Source organism: Carettochelys insculpta, chromosome 8 (assembly GCF_033958435.1).
Source record: "Carettochelys insculpta isolate YL-2023 chromosome 8, ASM3395843v1, whole genome shotgun sequence".
Taxonomy (NCBI): Eukaryota; Metazoa; Chordata; order Testudines; family Carettochelyidae; genus Carettochelys; species Carettochelys insculpta.
The window spans coordinates 7,721,596-7,749,153 of NC_134144.1; the positions used below are offsets into that span (position 1 = coordinate 7,721,596).

At 41.0% G+C, this 27,558-nt stretch overlaps 1 protein-coding gene across 5 annotated transcripts in view; it reads left to right on the forward strand.

The window, feature by feature from the left end:
• ERBB4 (erb-b2 receptor tyrosine kinase 4) overlaps positions 1-27,558 on the forward strand; it is a 932,933-nt gene that overhangs the window by 710,072 nt on the left and 195,303 nt on the right. For 3 of the 5 annotated variants that reach the window (XM_075001177.1, XM_075001172.1, XM_075001175.1), the window contains 4 exons: positions 10,231-10,363; positions 14,105-14,198; positions 15,837-15,991; positions 24,024-24,098. In XM_075001177.1, coding sequence (XP_074857278.1) covers positions 10,231-10,363; positions 14,105-14,198; positions 15,837-15,991; positions 24,024-24,098 — 457 coding nt within the window. Of the gene's footprint in view, positions 1-10,230; positions 10,364-14,104; positions 14,199-15,836; positions 15,992-23,858; positions 23,904-24,023; positions 24,099-27,558 lie in introns of all 5 variants that reach the window. The other 2 variants (XM_075001174.1, XM_075001176.1) reach the window with 1 other exon arrangement.

Sequence of the window (27,558 nt, forward strand, 5' to 3'; positions counted from 1 at the left end):
CACTTCAAAAAGCACAGCAGCACTGTAGATATTAAAAGTGTTTGGGATTAGGGATAGCTAGTGGGCATCTTCCAAAAACCAGCTGTATTGCCATGTGTTGATAATTATCCAGCTTTGTTAAAATGAAATCTGGAGTATGGTCCTTAATGAGAATGAGTAGTTCTTTGAATACACACTTTTCTTTTAATTGAGTATCAGTCCAGCATAAGAGAGAGTTTACAGCGTGCATGGGTCTTAACATTTTATGAAAATTCAACATAAAATGCGAAATACTGTAAAGATTTTTTCTAAGGAATATAATTTGGTGGTTAGGTTTACCATCTTTTCCTTCTAAAATTTAGGTCCTGTTGCCTTATTCTAGCACTGGGTCTACTGGTTCCTTAACACAACGCTGGCAGGCAGTCTTAATTTAATACAAATTTTTCCAAAAATTATCTGCATGTAAAAAGTTTCATATCTTTCAGTTTTATAGGTTTGTACAATATCCAATGAAACCTTTTTAGGTAAGGTGTTACTTGTTGTGAAGCTTATGAATTCAACAGCCAGGTACGAATTTGAATAAATGACCACTAAAGCCTGCTTTGAAATCAATTAATGGAATCAACAGGGGTCCTTCTATAGAATTCAGTTGGCCTTGGATTTTGCCAATGAAGAAATGATGGGTCTTTGGGGCTATGTCTGGATGGTGGATGCTATTTTGGGATACACCGGTAACCCAAAATAGTGCTCTCCTTGTAGACGTAGACGTGGGCTCAGCGCCTGTTGGTGTCTGATGCCTCTCTCACTATCTCGTTTCATCTTTCCCTGTCCAGTGCGGAGTGGCTTAGTTTTTGTAGACTAGCTTTGCACCAATCTACTATATCATCTATCTGTTCTCTGTGGGGTCTGCCTCTCCTATTTGAGCCATCCATTATGTCTAATATCAGGGTCTTGATTTTTCATTCGTCATTCATTCTGCAAATATGCCCAAATAGTTGAGGCTTCTATTTTATGACCTTCTGCAGCTGGTTCCCTTTCGGCTGTATCTTTCTGTATGATTCCTCACTGGTGACTTTCTGCATCCATCCTATTCTCAGAATCTTTCTATAACAACTCCTTTTGAATGCCAATATTCTTCTTTTTGAATCTTCCATTATCACTTATGTCTTACATCCATACAACATGCTGCTGAGTACACGTATTTTCAGGATGCTCAGCTTCATTCCTAAGCTAATTGCTTTGCTATTCCAGATCTTATCCATCGCCTTCAAACTCGCTCTTGCTTTCGCTATACTAGTTGCTATTTCCTTCTTACAGTCTAGATCATATGTTATGTTGCTCCCCAGATATGTGAACTTCTCTACATTTTTAGTTCAATACCATCTGCACTGATCTTCCTTCCTATTCTCTTATCTCCAAATACCACTGTTTTTGTTTTATCAATGTTCATAATCAGTCCGTAACACACGTTACTTCAAAATAATTTTGAAATAGCAAGTACATTATTCTGAAATAAATAACCCTCGAAGTTAGAGGCAGGTGTCTAGATGTAGATGTCTGCCATGTAGACATAAATAGGGGTGCCATTTGGACAGCTCCACATGCCAAAACAGCCTATTTTGAGGTTAGGGCACCATGTAGACATATCCTGGCTGTGTACTGAAATAGCTAATTTTCACATTTCCCATCTATCCTGTGGAAACATACTTAGTTTGATACTTGTACTCTTTTAAAGCCCATTGAGAGGATATAAACGTTTTGCTAAAAATCTATGTAAAAATCAACCACTTTGAAAACCAGTTACCTTTTTTTAAAGCTAAACCCATGGTGTGCTTTGGCTGTTTATGGTGGAAAACAATGTCTTAACATGCAAGAGGACAAAAATAAAACAAAAACCAAATTGCAAGACTAATGTGTTTTTGCAAGTTATCTTAAAATTCCAATCATTCCCTAGCAAGTTTCATTTCAGAACACCTGGAACTAGTGATTTCTTTCTGCCTGTCTTTTTTTTGGGCTGCAGATATGCCTGTCTTGTCATGATTCCAAATGGGGTAATTACATTTTGCCTACCTAAAATTCCTCTGTATTTTCAGTTTGATAAGGCCCTCTTAATTTTCCCTCCTGAGTCATTTCATTCCATTGATGCATGTTCTTTAAACAGGAACTGCAATGTAAGAATATATATTAAAACACATTCTACATCACTACACATTCAATTATAAAGAAAAGTAAATCAGTAATAATTCCAGTGTAATGAAACCTAATAAATAAGCAACTGGAAAGCTGCCTGTTTGACTGCATGCTTGTACAAAGAAGAACTGGGAGACTCTATCTTGGCATGAAGAAGCATTGGAAATTGGGGCAATACAAAGGAACTGAAATAGAACAGCTATTTTAGCTTTTTAACAGGTGTTTGAATCAGCCATTAAATAATAAAATCCATTTCTGTAAAAAATGTACCTGACATCAACCGAGATACTTTGATTTCTTGTGCTCAGAAATGCCAAAGAGAGTTCTTCACTCTCATTTCCGTATATCACTAGAGTGAGCCCCAGTTGTAAAGTCTTGTTTTTTAAAAAGATGACAACAGCCTCCATCAGTGAAGAAAGATGCTTACACAGTATTAAGGGCTTATGTATACTACCACGGAAGATCAGGGTTGATCTTCTGGGGTTTGATTTCACACATGCATGAAATCGAGCTCTCAAGGGTCAAAGTTGATCCCGTGCTCCTTGTGTGAGGCGAGGAGCAAGAAAGGTCAAAGGGAGAAACACTCCTGTTGATCTTCCTCTGTTAGCAGAAGACCAGTTAGCCGAGCATAAATATGTCAGTTTTCGCTATGCAATTGGCACAGCTAAAGCTGTGTATCTGTGATTGACTTCTATGTGTAGTCTAGACATAGCCTGAGTATTTCTTAAAAACATATACTTTTCAGACCAATTTATGCAAATAAGCTTCCCTAATTAATCCATTTATCAGATTTAGCCCTTTGGTATATATTCTAATACATATTGCTACGGATTACCAAGACTGCTACCCTGTACATCACGTTATGGCCTTTGACTTCCGTGGGACTACTCTCTGATAGGTAAAGTCTTTGCAGAACTGAGGCCTAAAGGAACACAAGTTAACAAACCACTGCCACTTTTATCAGGCACTTTAGCTGCGTCTACACGAGCAAGTTCATTCGAGACAGGGGCTCTTTCAAAAGATTCCATGGATCATCTACACACAAAAAGTGTTCTTTCAAAAATAAATTGAAAGAATACGGCACTCCTTTCGAAATTGCTCTTTCTTTCCCACTTCAGGAAGAGTGCCCCCTTTTGAAACCTTCTTTTGAAAGAGAACATGTAGACATTCCATAGACCCATTTTTTCAAAAGAACAGTCCTCATGAGGCCCGATTTTTCAATCCCTGGCCTGTTCTTTTGAAAGAGCAGGGGCTGTGTGGATGCTTTCTTTCAAAGGGGCAGATCAATCTTTTCATCTGCTTTTTTGTGTGCGGATGCTCTCTTTTGAAAGAAGTTCTTTCAGAAGAGATCTTCCGGGAGGGCTTCTTTCGAATGATCGCTGTTGTATAGATGTAGAGTAGGTTTCCCAGAGAATAAAAAGGTCTCTAGCTGCACTGCAGCCCTATTTCAAAATAAGATATTTTGAACCAGATATTTTGAAATATCTTATTTTGAAATAACACAACCAAACAAAATACATTTTGAAAGGTCATTTCCAGGTCCGTAGCGCAATTTCAAGATAGTTCGTTTGGAGCGCATTGTGACTTATTTTGAAATAGCGCTATACGTGTCTCAATAGCAATTTCAAAATAGGCATCATTCCTCTCACTTGGAGGGAGACCAGTTTCAGAATAACATACCTTCTATTTTGAAATTATTGCAAAATAGCATGTGTGTAGTCTAGACAACAGCTCAGTTATTTCAAAGTAACTGCTTTTATTTCAGAATAACTAGGTAGTATAACCATAGCCTTATTGTATGTGAATTCTGTAGATGGTTGGTTGAGTAGATAGTCAAATTCTGATTGTTTGATGGGAACATTTGATGAAAGGCCCCTTTCTACATGTTGTGTATCATCATCAAATTTAGAGATGGATAATAGCTACTGAGTCATCGATTATCTTAAATTGTTATATGGTTGACTTTGCAATTTCTTTTAACAAAGTTTAATACTATGAGTACAGTCTAAGGAATCTGTATATTAACTGATGAAATTTGATGGAGATAACATTCTACATGTTGTTTAATTAATATTATTTTGATCTGTAGTTCAAGGATGTGAGTGATATGTACTGTGGTATAAGTGGGTAAGGAGCGGGGTCAGGAAAAATTCAGGCAAAAATACTTTGATAAAGTATATGTTGGACAAAAGAAATAGCTATTTGAATTAAACCCTGGATGAGCACTTCACAGATGATGGGAAGTCTGTGGTGCATCATGCGTGTTTCGCAGGTTTCGTGCAAATGCTTTCAAAGTCTGCTAACTTCTTCTGCTGGAGACCTCGTTAATCCCTGAAAAAAATCTAATGGTTTTCCTGCTGTGAGGAGTTGCATTTTGTCATCCCATTTAGTCCAGCGTATCTAACTGCTGGGTAACCGAAATGACTTTCCGTATCCATGACCTACAGTATTGTATTGCACAGGACGATCTTTGAGACATACTACAGTCGAAAAACTTTCCACATTCATGATTTTTTTTCTTTAAGTATTGTTAAAAGGAGTCAGTGCTTTAGTTTCTTTTATTAAAAACATTGCTGACATCCAGGGTGTAATAGAATACATATTCTGGATTGTCAGCTGTTCCTTCCTTGACTGCTCGGTCCAAACCATGACTTAGGGAGATCCTGTGTGATGACCAATGTTTTTGTTTGTTTGTTTGTTTGTTTTCTCTGTGTGAGCTGAAGTGACTGGGAAGGCTACCAGCAAACTGAGTAAGAAACACCCGCATTATATAATTGAAATATTTTCCTCTGTGCCACTTGGGACACACATCATTCCGGATAGTAGATCTGTCCTAGTTAATGTTCTTTTCAGAACTCTTGCCAGTCAAGTAAATGGTACATATATATAAAGTATATAAGTATATAGTATAAACCCCGTTGCCAACTCTGTCCACATATGTATATTAGTGACACCATCACTGGAACTAATGATATCAGCCACTCCATCTGACACTCACACAACTTGCACATCCATTAATATGATATGTGCCAACACCCCAGCAATGCCCCTTTTCCATGAACATTGGACAGACTGGACAGTCTCTGTGCCAAAGGATGAATGGATGTAAATCCAACATCAGGAACTGGAATACACTTACACCTGTAGGGGACCACTTTAATGTCTTTGGACATTCAATAAAGACTTTAAAAGTTGCTGTTCTTCTACAAAGGGATTTTACCACAAGATTATAGCAGGAGACATCTGAATTGAAATCAACTTGCAAATATGACACTTTTAAATTAGGCCATAACAGGGATCTCAGTTATATTCTGCATTGCAAGGGTAATTTCCCCACCTGTGATATTCACAGGAATGCACACATCCTACTTAACTTAATTTGCTTCTTCTACTGGTCCTATCAGTGACTTTTGTTTTAGCTTCCTCTCCTTTTCCCCCGCTATATAAACCCTGCATTCTAATGGTCTACTTCATCATCTGAAGAAGTGGGTCTTACTCATGGAAGCTCATTTTTCTCATAAATACATTTGTTAGGTTTTAAGGTGCTTCAGCTTATTATAGTTCTCTTTGTGATTAAACTCATAAGAGGGAATTTTCACTCCCAGGAGACCAAGCAACAGGTCAGACACTCTTCCAGCTGTTTCTCCCATCTACTGGAAAAAACAGTCTGGGAGCACACTAAAGCAGTGTCAATAAGCAGGAATTTAAACCTCCCTCTTGCTGGAACTTATTCAGTATATGCTGTCTGGAAAAGAAGCAGCAAGTTCGTAGCACTTTCAGTCAATTAAGCTCATGAATTTTTGAGGCCTAATTGGCTTTTTTTCCCCTTGCTTGTTTAATTAACTGACTAATATGATTGTGGAACTCTTGTTTAACAAAAGAAACTGGGAAACTCGGCTCCTAATGAAGGATCACGCACCATGTAAAAGAAGATTTTTTTGTTGTCATTCCTTAAACGTGTTTTCTTTCTTTGTCAAACTCTCACAAGCTCCTGGCAGAGCATTGTTTCCGTTCAGCTTTAGAGATAGTCACCAGCAGAGAAAAGAACCATGAACCTGATTCACCTTTATGCTTAACACCCCTTTACTTACAATGTAAAGGGGCGGCAAAGTGGACATGCACTAATTTATTACTACTATCCTGAAGGGTTGCAGAATACTGCCACTGTGTAGCCAATCAGCAACTCTGGCTAGTGTTTTGCCATGGAAGAATGACTGCTTTGTCTGTTCTCTAGTCTTTGATGCTTCCTGAAGGGTGTTAGGTGCTCTCGGCTAGGGAGAAATCCCTATGCAATTGCACTCAGGCATTATATAGGCCAGATATGGGTGAGTGAAGGGTCCCTTCTCCCAGTTTTCTCCATCTCCATGCTGTGCCCCAGAAAGGTGCAGAGTCTGTTCCATTATTCATTAGTATCTTCCCTGCACCCTTGTATTACGCGTGAGGAGGCACCTGCCAGAGAGCCGATGTTTTCATTAGTGTTACCTTAAAGCATGTTTCCAGCTTAAGTAGGTAGCTGGCACAATCACCAGTTGTGGGTGTGGGTGAGCTGTTCTGTTTCATCCTAATCCATTTTGTTGATTTGGTCACTTCACAGGAGCACCACAAATCTCCAGGTATTTCCTCTCTAGCCCTTGAAAAGTCTGGTTGACATGGCATGGGTTACTCAGTGACAGCTAGGCTGTATCGCATATTTTCAGTGCTGTTTTCAACAGTGGAGACTTCCCGTAAAATGCCAGCTCACAGCCCATGTATGTTCGTGCTGCAATTAAAAACAAAAAAGACAGTGGATCAACTTTTCATAATGCAGCAAGGAAGTGCAGATGGTATTTCTGCCAAGATATCAATAATATTTCTGTGTTGGGGAATCCAGCATCCAACTGTCGTGGTTCATTTCCAGGCCTCCAGTCTAACACTGAAACATGAACCAACTCTCTCAAAATGTTTAAACAGGAGGCAAGGTATTGTCTAGAATAGTGTTCTGGAGAAAATGGTTTCAGAAATACTGTTCTAGACACACTACATTTCCTGTTACAAACATTTTGAGAGCATTGGGTCATGTTTCAGTGTCAGACTGGAAGCCTGGAAACGAACCACAACAGTTGGATGCTGGATTCCTCAACCTACAGCTATGAAGTGCTCCTTAATCTATTTTCGCCTGACCACTGGTGTTCTGTGAACCACTTATGGGTGTGCCGCTAGAATTTGGAAAAAATATACTGATGGTATCTATTTCCTGTTACTCAAACTAGATACAGTGTTATTTCTTCAGTGCTGTGATACCTGATTAAATCAGTTCCTCCTCCCCCCACCTTTTTTCATGTATTTGTTTGTTTGTTTGTTTGCTTACAAATTTTTGAAAAAAATTCAGAGGTGTTTTGCACAAAAATATTGTTGTTTGGTGTTCTGTGGTCTCAAAAAGTTTAAGAAACACTGGTCTTGAACAGATGCACCATCTGCTAGTTGGTGGAGGTTCAGTGTCTTCAAAATAAAATTGAGGAGATTATTAAAAGGCAAATGCAACAATATGCAGGTTGAACATCTCTAGTCCAGAACTCTTAGAACCTAACCAGTGCCGTGCAAGATAATTTGTTGAACCGCAGGAGGTCAATATTGTCTAGCAACATTACCAACACTTCCGCTTGTTACCAGGCTCTCAGATAAGTGATAAATTAAGAGCTAAGTAACAGCACAAAACACTGAGACCCAGGACTTTCTTGGACACGGAGAAGTTGGCCACAACCATGATAAATGCAGATGCTGGACCCCAGATGTTGCTGGACAAAAGAGTGCCAGACTAGAGAGATTTAACCTGTATAAAAAAAGGAAAAATAAACACAGAAGCAAAAAAACAAAAAAAAAACAACTAGCAACAAAATAACAACTGCTTGGGGATATAATACAGGTTTTAGTTTAGAATACCACAGAGCTGATTTTTGGCTCAGTGTGCTCTTACACTAGTTTTACATTAAAACAAAAAAGCAGTCAAGTAGCACTTTAAAGAGTAACAAAATAATTTATTAGTTGAGTTTTCGTGGAACACACCCACTTCTTCAGACCATAGCCATACCAGAACAGACTCGATATTTATGGCTATGGTCTGAAGAAGTGGGTGTGTTCCACGAAAGCTCACCTAATAAATTATTTTGTTAGTCTTTAAAGTGCTACTTGACTGCTTTTTTTGTTTTGATAGTATATAGACTAGCACGGCTTCCTCTCTGTTACTAGTTTTACATTAGTCTGGGTCTTTTGGCCTCAAAAGCATTTCTCCTGTTATGCAGTAGTAGAAGCAAGAAGAGAAACAGGGCCATTAACTGAGGTGCAATAGGCTTTCAGATGAGAATTAATATGTTCAGATTAAAAAAAATGCATAGCCATCTGGAAATATTGTTATAATTAATAGTTTTCTTTGTGCTTGGGTTTAGCTGGCTGACGCTTTGAGGAACAGAAGGGAATATTTAAGTTAGCATACTCTTTTGTCTCCACAATGACTGCTTTTTAGGTGTTTTTCATTCAGTATGTGGATGATTTTATTCATTTCTAGCCTAAAAAGTTTAAAGGAAAGTTCCCCAACTATTCCCGTTCTTGGTCCTAGATGTCTGTAGAGCACCAGTAGCCTGAGTTTCTCATTGCACAGTAATGGGTGAGAAAGTGTACGAATCCTATGGGACCAAAAATACCACAGAAAGTAAACATTCAGAAAAACCAGCCATGTACAAGGTGGCAAGCTCATTAGTGAATCTAGTCCCCTTTGAAGCTACTTCTGCATGTGGGTTGGAGGACTCCAACTCTCTGATTAGTTCTTCACACAATTCCTGGACAGAAATTAAAGAGAAATGCCATAAGCCTCTCTCAGCAATGAAAGCCACACAAACATTGTGCATGGAAAGAGGAATAATTGAAACGAAGAACTGCTTCCCACAGGCTTTGCAAGCCAAGAAAGCTAGGATGGCATTCAGTTGCAAAAACAAAGGGTAAAAGATCATTCTCTTAACTGCAGTCTTTATTTATGCCATTGGCTTTTCAGATACCTTGTTTATCCTCATGCCTGGGACCAACAAAGAGAGAGCTGGGAAAATGCAGCAAATGCTGGACAGTGATTGCACATTTTTTTTCATAATAAACATGACAAATGACAATGAAAGGAGCAAAACTACTTGAGCTGTCCTGTGCGCAGTCAGGTGTAATTAAGTTATTTCATAACCGTTTTCAGAACACGTATTTAGCGATGGATTTCCCATGATATCACATGGAATTTAATTTTGGATGCACAATTCTCAGAAGAGTTCAGTACTGGAATCTTAGAAGCTGGTATTACTCAAGTTAAAACTGAGTTAAGCCAACACTGAATGCTTCTGGAAATCCCAGCCTAAAGGATTTATAGGAGAGGAGGTATCACCCGCCCCCCTCCTTACTATTGAATTGTAGAACACTAGAACTGGGACCTCAAGAGGTCATCAGGTCCAGTCTTTGCCCTCATGGGCAGGACCCCCATGTAGTCCCAACAAATCTACAGGACCAGTTGATATAACCATCCTGCCAGATCTTCCCCGGCTGGCAAATGCCCATGAAATCTACCGTGAGCGTTCAGCAGCAAGCAAAGGGAAACCATGCACACATTTACACATGGTGGCTAGGAAGTTAATGCCTGATCATTCCAGCCTTTCTACGTCCCATGCATGGACTGTGCTGTGGAGATCGCTGAATCCCTCCCTGCTCTGGGATTATGTCTTCATGGCTAGATTTTTTTCAAAATAATTTACACAATTTGCTGTATGCAAATTGCATAAATTCTTTTGGAATAAGGGGCTATTCCTGATGTGCCATTAGCCCTCATGCAATGAGGGGTACCAGAACTGGAATAGCGCACCTGAAATAGCAGCACTATTTCAGGCGCTGTGAAAACCCAGGTAGACGTAGCCTGAGAGTGGGAGGGCAACAGGCTGTCCTGTGTGTCTTCACTTCTTGTCTGGATTCTGGGAGGACTTCTCTGCTGGTGTCTTACAGGATAGCACTCGCAGTTTAATAGCTGTAAAATACCTTCATTCTTCTCTCTCTTTTCAGCTGCAGAGGGAATGGTGTGTGACAACTTGTGCTCAAGTGACGGCTGTTGGGGACCAGGGCCAGACCAGTGTCTGTCCTGCAAACGCTTCAGCAGAGGAAGGACCTGCATAGAGTCTTGTAACCTTTACGACGGGTAAGACATCACCCTTGCTCATTCATTCCCCAAAGACTGTTGTTTATGTTGACAGTTCAGGAATCACAGAGACAAATTCTGACATCCCTACACTGCATAACACCTAAATCTGCCAAGAGTTTCATTGATTGGTGGAAACAGTAGCCTAAGGTGTTATTTACTCAGCACTGAGTAATCATAATTTGCCCTTGAGGTGGGAGTCTAGGTGAATGGATTCATATGGCCCTCTACCTGTGATTCTTCCTCTAGATACGTTTTTTCTTTTCACTCCAAATGATCTCCATCCCCTTTTTAAAAATTTTCCCTATGGAACGACAACAATTAAGTTATAAGCAATAAAACTAAGTATATATGTTCATGGGGCCATAGGCAGTTCATGCTTTACGTTCCTTCTTTAATAATGATGATCTTCCTTCTTATTCCCCAGCCAGGGACTTTTATAGTGCTAAATTGCAGGCATTTTTTGAGTTAGGCTTTGGCACTCTGTGATTTAATGCCCGTCTATGTCCTTGTAATTGTTTCGTGCTAAACTTGAAGTTTGATTGCTTTGCCTTTCTCTCTCCCCCCATAATTCATAGATTACAGGTTGAACCTCTCTAATCCAGAACCCTCTTGTCTGACAAAATCCAAAATCCCGTGTGATTTTTAGGGAGCCAGACAACCATTTATCATGGGTGTGGTCAAGTTTCCTGTGGGATCGTAAAATTTGTTGACAGCCATCAGCCCTGGCTCTCAGTGTTTTGTATTGTTATTTAGCTGTAATTTACCCCTAAATGTCTTCTAAGAGCTCAGTAAGCAATGAAAGTGTCGGTAATGTGCTAGAAAATATTGACCTACCGTGGTCCTGCAAATTCTGTCATCTGGCAACACTCAGGTCCTGAGGGTGCTGGAGGAAAGAGGTTCAAGCTGTACTGTGCATATTTAGATGTTTACGCTTTTCTGGGAGGATAGAGACCTGCAGATTATGATTTTATGTTACATATGACAGAAAGTAAAGCAGAAAGTTTGGAGGGTGGAATTTCAGATGTCAGCACAACATTTCTTCTATAATAAGTATCAACAAATCATAGTGGATTTTAATTATTTTTCACCCCAAGAGGTGTTAGTTTAAAAAAAAGCATTACAGTAAACTCTTTCATATCTGGCAGCTCCAGAGTGCTGGATATTCAAATATTCAAAATAATAGGGCAGTATAGCTAACAATACATAGCACTAAAGAAAACGCAATTAGATATTAAGAAATAAACCAAAATGCTGGAAAATACTTTACCAAAAAAAGTAGTATTATACATTGTAAACTTGTACTGTATTTGCTGTGTTTATTTGTATTTACTTACTGTACTTACGGAAAACATAACTAAAATTTACTTATGGTTAAAATGCCAGTTAGTTGAGAGTTCCAGGTGATATAATACCATCTTTGAAAGAGTTTACTGTATATGGCTTCTTTCTGTTCTTTTTTTGTTTTGTGTGTTGGCTTATATCATTATCATAATGATACAGTTGAATGGACTCCCTGTGAACACCAAACTCGTGAAATTTTCTTTCTTTCTTCCCTCCCTCTATCAGGAAATAACAGTCAAAGTTACACTATAGCTAAAGTTTTACATGCAGTAAAGTCAGGAAAGCTGTGGGGCCATATTGTGCTGCCACTTCTGCTGGGGTAAAGCTGACTATAGCTTATGCTGCAGTGTTTGGCTGTTTTTCCCACATCACACGTAACCAAGACATGTTTGTTTATACATTAGTAAGTACTATGTCCTGTTCAGATTACCCGAGTAGGGGGCTACTTTTCAAGCCAGGGTATTCATGGTCCTATTGATAATCAAATGGCACTTGCCCCTGACACAAAAACAAGCATTCTGTTGACCAAATCTTCCAGGACCTCTGCAAGTTTGGAGGGCCAGTGGAGACCTGAATTGTTCAAGTGGTATTCCTGGGTATGTGCAGTGGCTAGGTGAGGCCCTTAATCTCCCCTGTAAGGCCTCTCCTAGTGTTTTGTCTTTCCAAATGGGCAGTGCTTCAGCCTGGATTGTCTGTGTCAAAGTGAGAGCAGCTTCACATTCCTTGCTAAGTCCTTTTGAAAGAAAGGGTTCTATGGGTTCTTTTTTTATGCTCACGTAACTGGGTAGCCACAGTACAGCCTAACGGCATTCAAGAGAGTTTTTGCAACACCTCCAGTTAGGTTGCTAAAGTAGCACTGGGGGCTCACATTCTCAGCCCTGGCTCCTGTGAAGTCGACAAGTTTCAGCACTTCATTGATTGTAGCTCTAGCGTACTGCATGTCTGCCCCAAATCAACAGTAACAGAGAGGTAGCTGTGTCTGGAGAGAAACATGATGTCTGTCTGGATCTGAGCAACTTTTTCATGTAGTTGATGGATCTCCATTCCAAACTGCTAAATGTAGTGCCTTGCGTGTTGAATAGTAACAGAGAGGTAGCTGTGTACCATTCAACATGCAAAACACGACATTTAGCCGTTTGCAATGGAGATCCATCAGCTATATGAAAATCCTTGCTCAGATCCAGACAGACATCTTATTTCTCTCCAAATCAACAGTGTGCCATCAGCACGCACAGACACTCCCAAGCTAGCTACCCAAAGAACGGTACGTGGGAAAGCACAGTGCAAGCCAGCTGCAGAAGTGGATACGTGGGGTCCAGGGATAGTTAGCAACTTTACCACAATTGTTACTTGAGTTGGTCAGTTGAGAAGCTGGCTTCGGCATGGCTACATGTACTGCTGTTACCTAACCATAAAGACACATTAGACCAATGTATGTTAAACTATGCTCCACACAGCCCTGCTGTTCCATGAACACCTCGCAGGTGTGCCGTGAGCATTTGGAAAAATACACTGATGATCTATATTTTCTATTATTAAAACCAGATACAATGTTACTTCTCCATTGCTATACCTGATTAAATTACTTCATTTTGTTTTTGATGCATAAGTTGCTGTTTTCTCTTTTTTGTTTTTTGGTCAACCATTTCTTGAAGAAAATTTTCATAGATGTTCTGCATTAAAAATATTATTGTTCGGTGTTGGTCTGAAAAAGTTTAAGAAACAGTGCATTAGAATCCCCAGGACACTAGCCCACACCCTTGAACAATGGAATGTCAGATATTAATTTAGGAAGAAAATATGTATGCTGTTTTCTTTTCTTTATAAGCCTAAAGAAAGCTGGTAGGGGAGCTTTTACAAACACGAGCAATCAGTGGGTAAAAGTATCTTTTAAATGATGGTGTATGTAGGGTTTCAATCTGAAACAATGAACAGTCTTTTGTGGGGAAGTCATGAACCCTTTGGAGAACAGGGTCTAAAATAAAAGTGCCAGCACGGACCTAAATAAAGAAACAAAAATTATGTGGCAATGATTAATAGGGTTGAAACTCAGCCCAGTTTGATGATGATACATCCTGCAGATCTGAAATGGGTACTGAATGGGATTTGTGATGAAGACCCTTTGACAGGGGTGTGGAAGTCAGCTGGCTGCAATCCAACTCCATACTCACCCCATCGCTGGATACCAATGGTGTTCTTATTATTTCATAATACATAGCTAACCTGCCCAAAGGATGCTTAACATTCGTCCTCACCTGGTGTCAATCAGCATACGTCCACAGAAGTTAATGAAGCTACATTGATTTACCCCAGCTGAAGAACTGCTCCGTTACATTCAGATCCATTTCAGTATGATTTTTCACTAATCCCTCACTTGTCCGGCTAATGTTTCTCCAGGGAATTTCGAGAGTTTGCAAATGGTTCTGTCTGTGTGGAATGTGATCCCCAGTGTGAGAAGATGGAAGATAACATGATCACGTGCTATGGGCTGGTAAGCACAACTGAAATACATTGTAGCTATAACCTGGGTAGTAAGGCTGTGTTAGTGCAGGTGGTTTTATAAACATCTGTTATTGTCCAATGGGACTTTAGCCAGCACTGTTCCTGACCAGTTTTGATACATAGGTGGAAAATGGTGACAAGGAAAAGACATTTCACACATCCAGAGAACCTTCCAATGGCAATATTGAGATATGTTTTCCTCCTACACTCAGCTGATCCCTTCTTACCTTCAGCCTCCTAGAAAAATTCAGTCTTAAGCAATTGCATTCTGCCAACAGATTACGCCTATTGGGCAAGCAATTCCTTGTGTACATCCTTTAAGTGCTATGAAATGTTGGTGCCAATTTAATGGGTTTTGATTTTCATCAAAAAGGCTCTTTGACAGTGGGAAAAGTGACGTGATTCTTATATTTTTGTCTTTTGTGCATAGTCAAATTAAAAGGCAGGACTGGCAAGGGCTCTGAATGCATACAATCCCCTCTGCATTATATGAGAAGAGCTTAGATTTGCTGCTGGTTTTGGGTACAGATTGGCTGGGAAAATTTGGCTTTTTTTTTTTTTTTGACTGACTGGCTGGCTGTAGAGCGTGCTATATAGAGCAGCATTATCACTCTGTTCATTGTTTTATGATAAGCTCTGGGGTTCACCCATTTGGGAAATTGATATCCCAAGTTTTCTACCAGTGTAGGATACTTGGATTTGTAACAGACCACTGACGACTCACTTGGGTTCATCATACAGAACTTATTTGGTGGATGCTGGTAACACTGCTTAATTTTTCCCAGACCAGGTGGGACTGATTCCATTGGGTTTGGATGAGACCATGTGTGACTTCTCATCAAAACCAGTAAACTTAATTTCTTTATATTTGATGAGACCTGATTTACAGTTTCTCACCTTTAGGTCTCCATCTGTAACAATGAAAACAAAATCCTGACCTCCTAGAGGGAGCTGCCACAGCTGATTGTTGCTGTGACCAGCTATCACAGACAAAATACTGTGTGGAGATAATCCTGTGACCCAAACGATCCCATTAGAGTGCCATCAGGACCACTTTGTAGCTCCATTTGCTATTGAGCAGCAGTATAGGAAAAATTGAGGAAAAAAAGAAGTGGACATGAGGCTTTTTGTGGGGCAGACATCAATGGTAAATAAACCAACTCAAATGTAAATACTCCAGAAGCAGCACTCTGAGGGTACTCTCAATATGGTACATCTTTAGCTTGGTGTCCTAGGATTTAGCTATGTGCCTCTCATTAACTAACATTTGTTGGCATCTCAGAGGCAAATCCTAGAACATCTTAAAGAGCTGAATATAAGGGAAATGTATCCCGATATATTTGAGTGCACAGCACCCAACTTAAAAACAACGAGAAGCCCAGTGGCACCTTGTAGACTAACAGATTTATTGGAGCATAAGCTTTCATGGGCAAAGACCCGCTTTGTCACTTATGCGCCAATAAATCTGTTAGTCCATAAGGTGCCACTGGACTTCTCATTGTTTTTGCAGATACAGATTCACACAGCTTCCCCTCTGATACTCAGCACCCAACTTACTATCAGTAGCTGTGGGCAGTAACAAATGGTAGAGAAAATCTAATATGCTACATGTCTCTGATGCTTCCAGGGACCAGACCACTGCACCAAGTGTTTCCATTTTAAGGATGGCCCCAACTGTGTGGAAAAGTGTCCTGATGGCGTACAGGGGGCAAACAGCTTCATTTTCAAATATGCTGATGAGGACCGTGAGTGCCACCCTTGTCATCCAAACTGCACCCAAGGGTAAGCTGGAGTTCTGCAAAAAGCAAGCTCTGCTCTTCAATGTTTATGTTAGGTGATGGTTTTGTCTAGTTACTGCTTGGCTAGGAAACATTCCTGGAAGTCTGCGCATACCCAGCCTTAACATAACCTTTGACTTTATGATACGGGAGACGTATGGTAAAGCAGTAGCAGCTGTGGCTTTTTGTTTGTCAATTTAGGGAGATTTGGTGCTAATGGACATTTGCCTTTCCTGTGGCATGCCCCTGTACCACAGTCTGTCCCACGTCAGGTACACAAGTTGACCTGGTCTCTTCACCAACGCATCCTCTTATGAGCTTAACCTCAAGACCAGCCATTGAAAGTGGCAGAGGCAAAATGAGAACAGTCTGATATCACTCTTTAGTAGAAACAATAGGAGATAATCAAATTTTTTTTTTCAAAAGTATGGAGATGCACATCTCATAGAACTGGAAGGAACCTCAGGAGGTCCTTGAGTTCAGTCCCATGCCCTCTTGGCAGGACCAACTACCATCTCTTCTTTTGCTTTTTAAATCTGTTGGTCCCAAATCCCTCAATGGCCCCTTCATGGATTGAACTCACAAGCCTGCGTTTAACAGGCTAATGCTCAGCCCACTGATCCCTCCCTCCCTAGAGTTCCCTGGTTTACTGCGTCCTTCCTGAGATCAGCAACACATCACTCACCTCCTTCTCACCCACTGGATACTAGGAGAGAAGAGTGGGAAGTATTTTTCTCGTAAGGTGATGGTTATTGGTTGTGATCACTTTAAAAAATTCTCACATTTGAATGAAAGACAGTCTCCAAAATTGTCAATAGGATTCATCAGCTGTAATCAGCAGTATTGTTGATTTCACAAACTGGAGTAGGGTCTTTCCAAATGCATTCTTTTTTCGTGTCACCTTTGAATCCAACTCTTTCCATTGTCATTCAGCTCCTCTCCCGTCAAGTGCCTTCTTTTTGATGGCACCTTTTTTCTGGTGCAGTGCTCTAAAGTTTCAAAAGTCATTTTTTGGAACCCCAGTGTGGGTTTGTTTGTTTGTTTTGTTTGTGTTTTTGGCCACCTAGAAAGGAACTCAATTGACAGAAACTTCAATGCTTTTGGAATCAGGTCCCTTTAAGGTTTCTCAAGTTGAGTCCCCAAAATTACTAGTTGCTTTTGTAACTGCCCCCAGGCAGACTTGAACCAGAGACCTTGGGAGCTTAGTGCAGGCACCCCTACAGTTTGAGCAAAAAGCCAGCTGACTCTTACTTTAGGCTGTAAAGAAGACTTATTCTTAGTGCTCTAGTCACCACTGTATGGGACTGTGAACTATAGATAGCTGTATGGGTTACACTTTGAAAAATGTAATGGCTAGTAAATGTCTGCAGAGGAGGTTTGTGTGCCACCTGAAAGATCATCTGCTATCAGATATTGCAGAAGCAAAGAAGTGTCAGAGGACTTGACTTCACACGCTGCTCTGGGTGTGTATGGGTTAAGAACCAAGTCACTTTCTAAGGGCAGGCCTTTCTGTTGGGGCCTATGAGCTGTACATTTTCAGAGGTGTGAATTTTTCCCAGCCAGAGGAAGGGCTTTAGAAAGAGTCAGTAGCATAAAGAAATCCTGTACCCAAAGATCTGCAATGAAATAAGCCATTATCATTCTATCTGGGTCATTCGAGTTCAAAACGTTCCACAAATCGTTATCATGCTATCTGGGCCACTTGAGTTGACAATGTTCCTTGGAGGAGACAAAGGGTTATGTCCAATGCAGAGAGAGACAGAGACGGAGGAAGAGCAAGAAAACTTCATCCTGTGAAGTAATCATCCACAGGAGGATTTTATTGTTTTGCAGTTAAAATTAAACCAATAAATTATTCAATATAATGTTGATGTCAACAGCTGTTGCCATTCAAAATGAGACCTTTTGCTGTTTTTGCAAATCTAATTACAATGGAGCCATTAGGGAAATGAAAGTGAGATCGCAGCAACACAGCTAGGATCTGTTGCTGATTCGTCTTCCTCTCAGCTCTTTTAAATCAGTGATGCAATTTAAAAACATGTAGGAGAAGAAGGTAGGAAGAAACACTATGCGGAGAGAAACATGGCCCAGGCACAGGGTTTGCAGGGATGGTTTTAATGGAGGATGGACGTGCCCACCAGATAAACTCCTCCTGTCTAGATTCTACATTCCCAGTCTACCTTGTCAAGGGGGTTGCATGGAGTTACATTTGTGTTAGAGTAGATTAGAAATTCATTCATCCCACTCTTCTCTCCCTTTCTTCTGGGGCAAAAGTAGCTACGTTCAGTTCATTTCCTTCTCTATATCCAGCCACTTAATCATGCCCCAAAAGATGGAGAAGCACAACCAATGCACCTTCAAACCCTCCCCACCAGAACAAGGAGTGTTGTGTGCTAATGGGCCCCTATCATCCCCCTCATGGCTGGAATATGGTGGTGGGGAGAGAAGGGACTTACCCCCTACAGCTGAGGAATGATTGTGAGGATCTAGCAACAAATAACAAGAAGCAAGCTGTTGGTGTTTCCCCAGAGTCTGAGCCGCTGGGCTTTGAACTGGCAGCTCCTGGCTGAATGGAGGTCCTGGTACACTGCCTTTTTGTGTTATGAATTGGCAATTTAAGCTATGGGTTTTCCTTCCTCCAGCAGCATCCGTGCTGCCAGATCTAATTAGACAAACAAATGTGTCACATTGACAGGATGTGCCAGGCTGCAGCTGAATGGCAGATGCCAGTAGTGATGGTACCAAAAAGTATAATCCCTGAGTCTTATGCATGTAGAGGTATGGTTGGCATCATGAGTAGATTGCTTAGCCTGGCCAGTCAAATGCCACTCTCATACCCTTCTTATATAAGGGCAGACATTCATTGAAACCACTGATCCTACACATCTGGATTTATATTAACAGTCTGGAAAGCATTGATGCTGGCCCCATTTGTTTTTAAAAAAATAATCTGGTTAACCTCAAATGTTCCTTTCTGGTATTTCAAAAGGCATTCTTCTGTCATCCCAAATGTACACCCTGCAGTTACGTTAAACTGTGATGGTCATAATGAGTGTCCCAGATGTCTGGCTTTTATATCTCGTCTGTCTTCTTGCCAACATTGTCAGACTCTCATTGAATATGCCCAGGGAGAGAAAAGGAATCAATTTGTTTCTCCCCCCCACCCCCCGCATCTTCTAATTTAAAATTCTCCAGCTTCGCTGCCTTCCTGTCGAAAAGAGTATTTAAATTTTCCTTCTTGAGCAGAACTCTTCAAGAAGAAGTAAAAAGAAGATGTGGTGTTACGTGGCTCCAGATATTTGGCTCACAACTGATTTTGTTTCAGCAAAATCATAATCATACTCCATCTTCCATGTCTGTTGTCTTCTGTGCTATGTCAATTGTAGGAACAAATTTGACCCTGACCGTGCAGCTATAATGTCTGTTAACAAGTGTTATAAAGAGCACCAGTCACAAACCGTGCAGGCTCATTCCTGCAGTGCTGTTCCTTTAGGATCAAAGAATATCCCAAACCAGAGTGCTAGCTATACAGTCCTGTCTCCTGCTTCCACCAGTGGTCAGTCCCTGAGGCTGCAGAGAAAGACCAACGTTCCACCTTCTCAAAATGCTCTTGGACAAAACTGCTCCATGGTACCTGCAGCTTTGTGTATTGGAGCAGTTCATCACACCACCTAACAAGGTATAATTGAATATATTGTTAGTGATAATAAAAGCATCCAGTCCTTTTAATTGTCTTACACCAAGCAAGAGAACGGCCCAGGAGTGGCTTACCATATGCAACAGCAATCATATTTGGAAGCTGACAACATTTTTGGCACTACAGCCCCACTGATAATTTGGAGCAGATTTGAGATACCCAAGGCAGGTAGGTCCTTCAGCACATGGGAGTTCTGATGGAGCCTGGCAGGTTCTCCCACCCATTTCTCCACAAACCTACAAAAATAATAATTTTAGAGAAGTCTCTTCCTCAACATAGAAAAGAGAGGAGACCTCACCAACCCTCTTACCCCTACCACAGAACATTGTTCACGTTGAGTTTTTTGTGTAGGAACTGCATTAACCTCACTCCCATCTCTGTCCATCTGAGCCAAGAACAGGATTGTGCATGCCTGACCCAGTGCACATTCAGGGTTGCCTTCACAGTAAAGAAGATACCTTTTCAGTTTCCAAAGCCAAAGAGAACAAGCAAACCAGAAATGTCAACATACACATGTACCATCGAACAAACAGAGGGAACAAATTCCAAAGTGATAGCTCTTAGGAATTGCAGGCATGGACCAGGAACTCATAATACAAACTTCTGGTTTACTTTTAAGGACAGCCTGCCCTTCCAGCTTGGGAGTCAGCTGATTTCTGATGTGGGGAGGCAGGCCGTTACAGGGGCTAAGCTCAAATGAATTTCCTCTTCTCTTTTAGTTTTTCCAACTTTTTCAAGTGGAAGGTTTGCACATAAGGCTGCCTTTTTAATGAGGCAACCCCCTTTTTCTGATTTCAGCGTATATTTCACAAGGAGTGTAACATCCTTTAGCTGAACGTAACATGACCCCTGAAAGGTGTATGTCTTCTCCATCTTTGCAAGCCTCAAGAATATCCTTTGAGCAGTTCAACGGATCTGTGATGGTGCCTACTCTGTGGTTCCCATCCTTCCACCAAATTCCTGTAGACTTGTTCAGCTGTGCATGCCACTTGTGAGAATTCCACATTCATCTTCCTTGGTATCTCTCTCAGCACACACTTTCTTTCATCCAAGTAAACAGAGGCTCTGGCTCAGCAATTGGATCTGTGAGGGTGGGATTATAGGATCAGGAGGAATGATAAGATTACTAATATCAGTAGCTGATTCCTATTGTCCAGAGATGATCAGTTTGTATCCAGATTTCATTAGAATTGCATGCCATTTGACTGGAAAACTAATGACATTTAACATAGACTGACTGGGAAGGGCCATGCCTCCCCAACTCTAAGGAAAATTTTATCTCTGCCACAGAGGGAGGGAGGGAAGGATGGAAAAAGGATCACTTCAAGGAAGGGCAGCTGTTGTTTTTACTCTTAAATGTTATTAACCTGCTTATTTCTTTTCCAAGGACTATTACCTAAAAATCCTGTACTGGCCAGAGAGTGTATTTTTCACTTTACATAATGTATATTGATGGTCGTAAGTCACTACATGGTTCATTATCGAAAGATGTATATGTGTCAACTTACCAATTCATTTACAGGGAGAAGTTGGAAATGAAATCACATCCGGATCCCCAGTATTCCCAGGAGAGGAAAATCTGGGGGATGTACCCATGCCATATGGGAAGAATTTCTTTTGTCAGGTGTGGTCTGTGTATGTTAAAACCAACCTGGAAACTCTGCAACTGAGGCAGTCATTTCCAGAATAAAAATGACTGGTGATTTCAGAGTGAAAATGGGAGTGGCACTCAGAAAATTTACTAATGAAGCAGCAGGTTCTGGCTCACATTGAGTAGTGCATTACTGCTGCTAGATGAAGTTCTAATTGAGGTTGAGCCATCAGTGGCATACAGACAGGCCCACTCATTGGGGTGGTGGGACACGGCCAAAGAGGACAGTTGCCCCAGGGAGTGGCCCAATAAATCACCACTGGAGTGCCATGCGACTCATGCCAGGTGGCTCTGAGGGCTGGCTGTGAGAGAGGAGTGAGCATGAAGGGGTATGGGTGGAGCTGAGGGCTGGCTTCAGTCCATGTCCTTGCCCCTTCCAGAAGCACAGAACCACCCCCGCACATGCACTTTGCCCAGGGGCCTGGTGAGTCCATCAGTCCCCTCTGCCAAAGACTTAGAAAAATTATGTGATTAATGGTATTGCAACTCAGACAACAGGAGAAGTCCCAATGGCCAAGAGAACAGTTCCCCTAGGTCTAGGTTTTATTCTTCAAAAGCCTGTGAGAATAAACGCACCCGGGAGGTGAAATGAGTCCAAGACAACAGGCTCTTTTTTTCCCCAACATTAGGCTGCCAGTTATCTCACCACATAATGGGCTCTCAGGCACCTAATTTGAAGAGGTCCTTCCTTTTATTTATAACCAGGGTCTGAGCTCAGCAGCTTTGGATGTGCTGGAGAATTGGTGCTCGGAACAACTTTTCAGCCTGCTTCATTACTGAGCTGTTTTTGAAAAGAGCTGCTGAGAATGCCATGTGGAGAGGAAGAAATGATACAGCTGTGCCCTGAGGCTGGACAGAATATAAACCCTTGAAGGCCAAGACAGCTGAAATTTCAAAAGCACCTGTCAGAGTTCTCCATAGTACACACGATGAATCATATTTAAATCTAACCCTGCCACTATGCAGCCTGCCTAGCTACCTGGCCATGGCTGTATCCCCCTCATACTGCTCGAGTTTGTTATAAAGGCAGCCTTTGTGTTCTGCTTTTCTTTGTCTGCCACAGCGTTTATGCGAAAATAAACATATCAGTGAGCAAACAAGACCCGAGGGACAGTCTTACGTGGCTCTTCCTGAGAAGAACAGTCTGTGTGACTGGACTTCAGTGAAATCAGTGAATTTTTCTTTTCAAGCAGATTGATATTTAAATATTGTATTTTAACAGAAATAAGGGCAAGTGATAGGGAAGCTGAGAGAAGACCCCATGGGACACCATTTAAACTCCCTCAAATCTGTCTCAGGTCCCCTTCTATCAGACCAGAATTGAAAAGCTGGGAATTTCAGAGTGTTGTCCACCTGCCTCCCTTAAATGCCTTTGAAAATCCCAGCTCATGGGCCCTTAATGAAAGGCCTAAATACACAGTATGCTATTTGTGATGCCAAGCTCCTAGCAGTGCTGGTGGGTGTACCGCACTTGTGAAACTTAGGCTGTTTTATTCGGGTGCCTAAATGCAGAGGTAAGAGCTTACATTTTAGTCACCTCTCTTCTGAAAATCTTGGCCTCTGTCTTCAGGCCATAATGGACTTTTCACTTCAGTGTCCTGCCATCTGCATCATAGACTGCTCCTGCAGAGGGGATAAGTAGCTCCCTAGGGGACCCAGGTGCCAAAAGTCATGGACTTTGCACCCTCTTGTGAAAGTAGCAAGTTGTGGTTTTCCCCCAACCCAGTCGATTGCCCACAGTTCACAGAGGTTCTGTGCAAGTCACCTGTCCCCTGGAGCCTTTGGCCACAACGTCCTGGTACAGCCATGCTACTTACAGTTCCTTACTTGTTGCTGCTCACCCTCCCTTTGCTGCTGCAGGAAGGAGCTACCGCACTGTGGCAAATCATTGCTGACAGAGGCCAGCGGATGTGATGTACAAGGAGGCTATGGAAAATTGTGACCTTCTTCTGCCTTTGTGGCTTGATCACAGGAAAAGGCTGGGTGATGAAAGCAAGAAGTACCACTCCACTCATGCCCCCCGCCCACCAACTTTTGCTGCTCAGCTTGCATGGTAGCAGGGGGTGACAGGGCTCAAAGCTATCTCTGCAACAACTTTGTCTCTGACCGAGTGCAGTGCGCACAACAATATTAATTCAGGAAAAGTTTTCACCACCCAAGCTCCCAAAGAATGTGAGCAGTGTGAATGGCAGCCTGTGTGCAGTAATCACTGGTTTGATATTTTAAACAATGGCCCAAAAAAGCAACTGTATTGTTAGGCCTCCCACATAAGCAGGTGAAACCTGCCTTAAGCATTGTTCGAGCCGAGAATTGGCCCAACCTTATGCTGTTTGTGCTGCTTTTATTGTTCTCTGCTGTCTGATTTTGTGTCACAAGCTGTAATTTCACAATGCCTTTGGTATCTTTTGAGGATTATAATTAACAGTTTGGCACATGGCAGGGGAGATTCCTGGATTTTTTTCTGTCTGTAAATAATGGATTTTTCTCTTTCTCTCCCTGTTTTTCACTTTGCATTTGCTGCAGGTGCATAGGGCCCCGTATCGAGGACTGCATCGGCCTGATGGATAGGTACTTGCTGAGTGCTTAGTTCCATTGTCCCCCTCCCATACTCCACGTGTCAGCAAAGGCGTGTGTATGCATGTCCCTGTGAATGGCAAATGATATTTTCTGTTCTGTAATTGCCTGCAGGTGTAGAGGCCCCACTAGTCATGACTGCATTTACTATCCATGGACGCGCCAGTCCACCTTACCACAGCATGCTAGGTAACATCTTCCATCTTTCCATGTTGTACCTCCAGCTCCTTCCCCAGTTTCCACAGGAGAGTTGTACTGACCAGTTTGGTTAGACACATAATCCTTTTTATGTGATTTCAAGCTTTTGTCCACAAATATTCATAACCAAACAAAAGGAAGCATGCCATTTGAAATTTTGCATTTAGATCATTTAATGAATCTGAACAAAAACTGAATTGCACTAAAGTGCTTTTAAAATTTTTGAAAGGTTCCTCAGAATTGAACTGTGTTCAGAAAATATCACAATGTAGACAAAAATATTTTCTACCAAAAAAAAAAATCTCAAAATTGTTGGTAAGCTCTAGCCACTCAATTTTCTAATTTACCATTCAAATATGGCATTGGAAGTTGAGAAATTCAACCTATGCTTGCATTTGGTTTGGTCTAACATGCATGCATGCCTGATGACCAAGCCAAATATGCATGGGAAGAATCTACGTGTTTGAGTCTAATTAATCCTCTGTGCTCAACTCTGTTATATCCTATGATTTTTTTTTCCATTTGATTTGTTTTTTTTTTAATTCAAACTGGTTTAGTATGCCTCCACGCCCTCAGGGTGTGGTATCTGAGTGGGAGCTTTTCCTTTCAACCAACATCACCTCATGAAACATTTTAGCTTATTCTCCTTGGTTTGTCTTCAACATTCCCTTACATTGGTACAAAAAGATTAATGTAATGAAGCTCAGATGAGCTTAATGGTTTAATATAGATGCTTCCTTGCCTCCAGGTTACTTATTCAACATGAGACCCTTATTTCCTAGTTGTTGACTGATAGTGGTTTTACTGAATGGAGAATGGTCTTAAAAATACAACTGGAAATACTAGCCAAATGTCTTCCCTAAATAATACAGACAAGATTAGTTAATATTTGATCCAGAGCCCAACATAGTTAATGGGAGGAGGTCCAGGTTCCCAAGAGTGACTAGCCATTGTAAGTTCATCCATTTTTAAAGGCCCCATTTCCGAAGCTTTGAAAATAAGGGCCTCTTAAACAATCTCAGACTGTATACGAAAAACTGAGGTGCCCCAGATCACCAGTCACTTCTGAAAACCTTGACTTCATGGACTGAACTGAGCTTTGGATCAAGCCCTGGGGCCACAAAGGAGCAAAGCACTAACATGCTTAACTTAAATAGCTTCGACAGAACTACACATAAGTTGCACGTTAAGGGTGTGGATGTGTGTTTTGCTTGACTGGGGTCTTGGTCATTTTAAAATTATTTATAAAATATGTATGTTAAAATGGAAATGATATAAAGAAAATCTTAAAAAGAAGTTATGCACTTTGTACTGGAAATACTGAGAGGATTATTGGTAAGTTATGACACTACCCCAGTCTTTGTGTTCATCAACTGGGGTCTCCAGTATCCATTTTTTTTTAAAGACACTCAATATTGTTAGCCCAACCGGGCGAGAGCACATCATACTATCCATTGCTTGATTTAACTGGCAGAGTTGCTAAGCTTAACTTTGATTTCAGAAGATGGATTTATTTTTTCAAAGCTTACTTAGCTCCAATGCACATTGAAGTCTATGGAAACATTCTCATTAATATCATGGTTAGATCAGATCTGAAATTTGCATAGCAAAATGTGTAATGGCATGTGTTGGAAGCAGGGTGGATGAGGTAATATCTTTTTATTGGCTTGAATTTTGTTGATGAAAATGACATGCTTTTGAGGTGAGCCAAAGGTTTTTTTCCAGGCCTGGGATGAGGCTTGAAAGTGTTTCTCTTTCACCAACAGAAGTCAGAACCATAAAAGATATTACTTCACCCACCTAGTCTTGCTAACATTCTGTGACTAATATAGTTACAACAATATGGCTGAAACTGTAGATATATGAGGAATTTCGGTCATGGCGCTGTTCTACAGAAGATATTTGCTCGTAAGCGAACAGCTTTTAAGCTTTTGAAACAAATCAGACCCTTTTTTATTTTAAGAAGTTTAGACAAATGAACTTATCTCTGAACCTGTGAACTACTGTTGAGTCAATGAAGAAGACTGCTGTGATTTGGGAAGGGCTGAATATTAAACTATTAATTAATGGATTAAAATTAATGCATTCAAATGCCACATGTCCTGCTCCATTCAGTCTGAGTAGTGTGTAACCCTCACATATGGAATCCAGAAAGTCATTTCAGGAAAGAAAGTCTCCGGTAGAACTGCTGGTTTTGTTAAATGCATTTTGTGGCAATGGTTGCAATGTAAATATGATTACATTTCAGAATGTGTGTGTTCTGTCACTTTAAGCCTATCCAAGGAATGTCAGATCCTCTTTATAGCTTCCACCCCTACATTTATTAATTTTTGAAATTATCCAATTTCTGGAGACAGCAGTGCCCATTGTTTGAGAAAATATGCAAAACTGCACTGGCAAAAATGGTCTCTTTTCTAGGTGATGCATGTGGTGGAAACCTAAGTGTATCTATTTCCCTAAAATGGAAGTGTTTATATTTTCCTCTAAGTATATTTTGTCTAGTATGACCTACTTCACATCATTATCAGAGGGGGAGCCGTGTTAGTCTATATCCGTAAAAACAATGAGAAGTCCTGTGGCACTTCATATGCTAATGTTGTGTCTACACTAGAGAGATTTGTCGGTAGAAGGGGCCTTCTGTCGACGTAACTCAGGGAGCGTCTACACACGTAAAGCTCTCTGTTGACACTCTTGACAGAACTCTGCATTTGTCTCAACGGTGTTCTCCCTTGAAAATTTGAGGAATAACACTTAGACATGCCTGTCAACAGAAAGGACTCCTAGTTTCCCAGGAAGCCCTATTTGCAGAATTTCTGGTCAGCTGGTCCAGTGACATAGGGCAATGCAGTTTGGTGGCGCTCTGTCGATGGAGCAGAATGACCTGTCGATCTGCTTTTGTGTGTCGATGCACTCTGTTGACAGACCTAACGGTTGACAGATGCTTCTAGCGTAGATATACCCGAAAAGATTTTCAGAGCATCATTAGTGACTAGTGACTGCTTCAGACTGTTTTGAATGAAAACTGGATTGAGAAGCAGAGTGCTCTGTTGTTCAGCCAACCAACAGAACATGAGAACAAGGTCTATAATGCAGAGCAGTGACATATTTCTCACTTCCTTAATCTGCCTCCTTTCCCCAGTCCATGCTGTTTTTCTTTCCAGTTTTACAATTTGCAAATTGTTTGTGCCATGATCCATTGGCCTGAAGGCTTTTGCGAGAGTCTGGTAGAATAGCAGAGGGATTTTTACTGTCGCGTTTAATAAAGATGAATCAGATGTGTGCTACACTGCTTGTTTTCCAAAAGACCAGCAGTGACATTTCCAGACATAACCTCTTTCAGCTTGTATCTAGAGCCTTTAATTTACATTATGAACCCTTCATTCAGGAAGATTTATTACTAATACTTTCTAGAAGAATTCCACATCACGTGGTGGTAGAATCACTTTTCTTT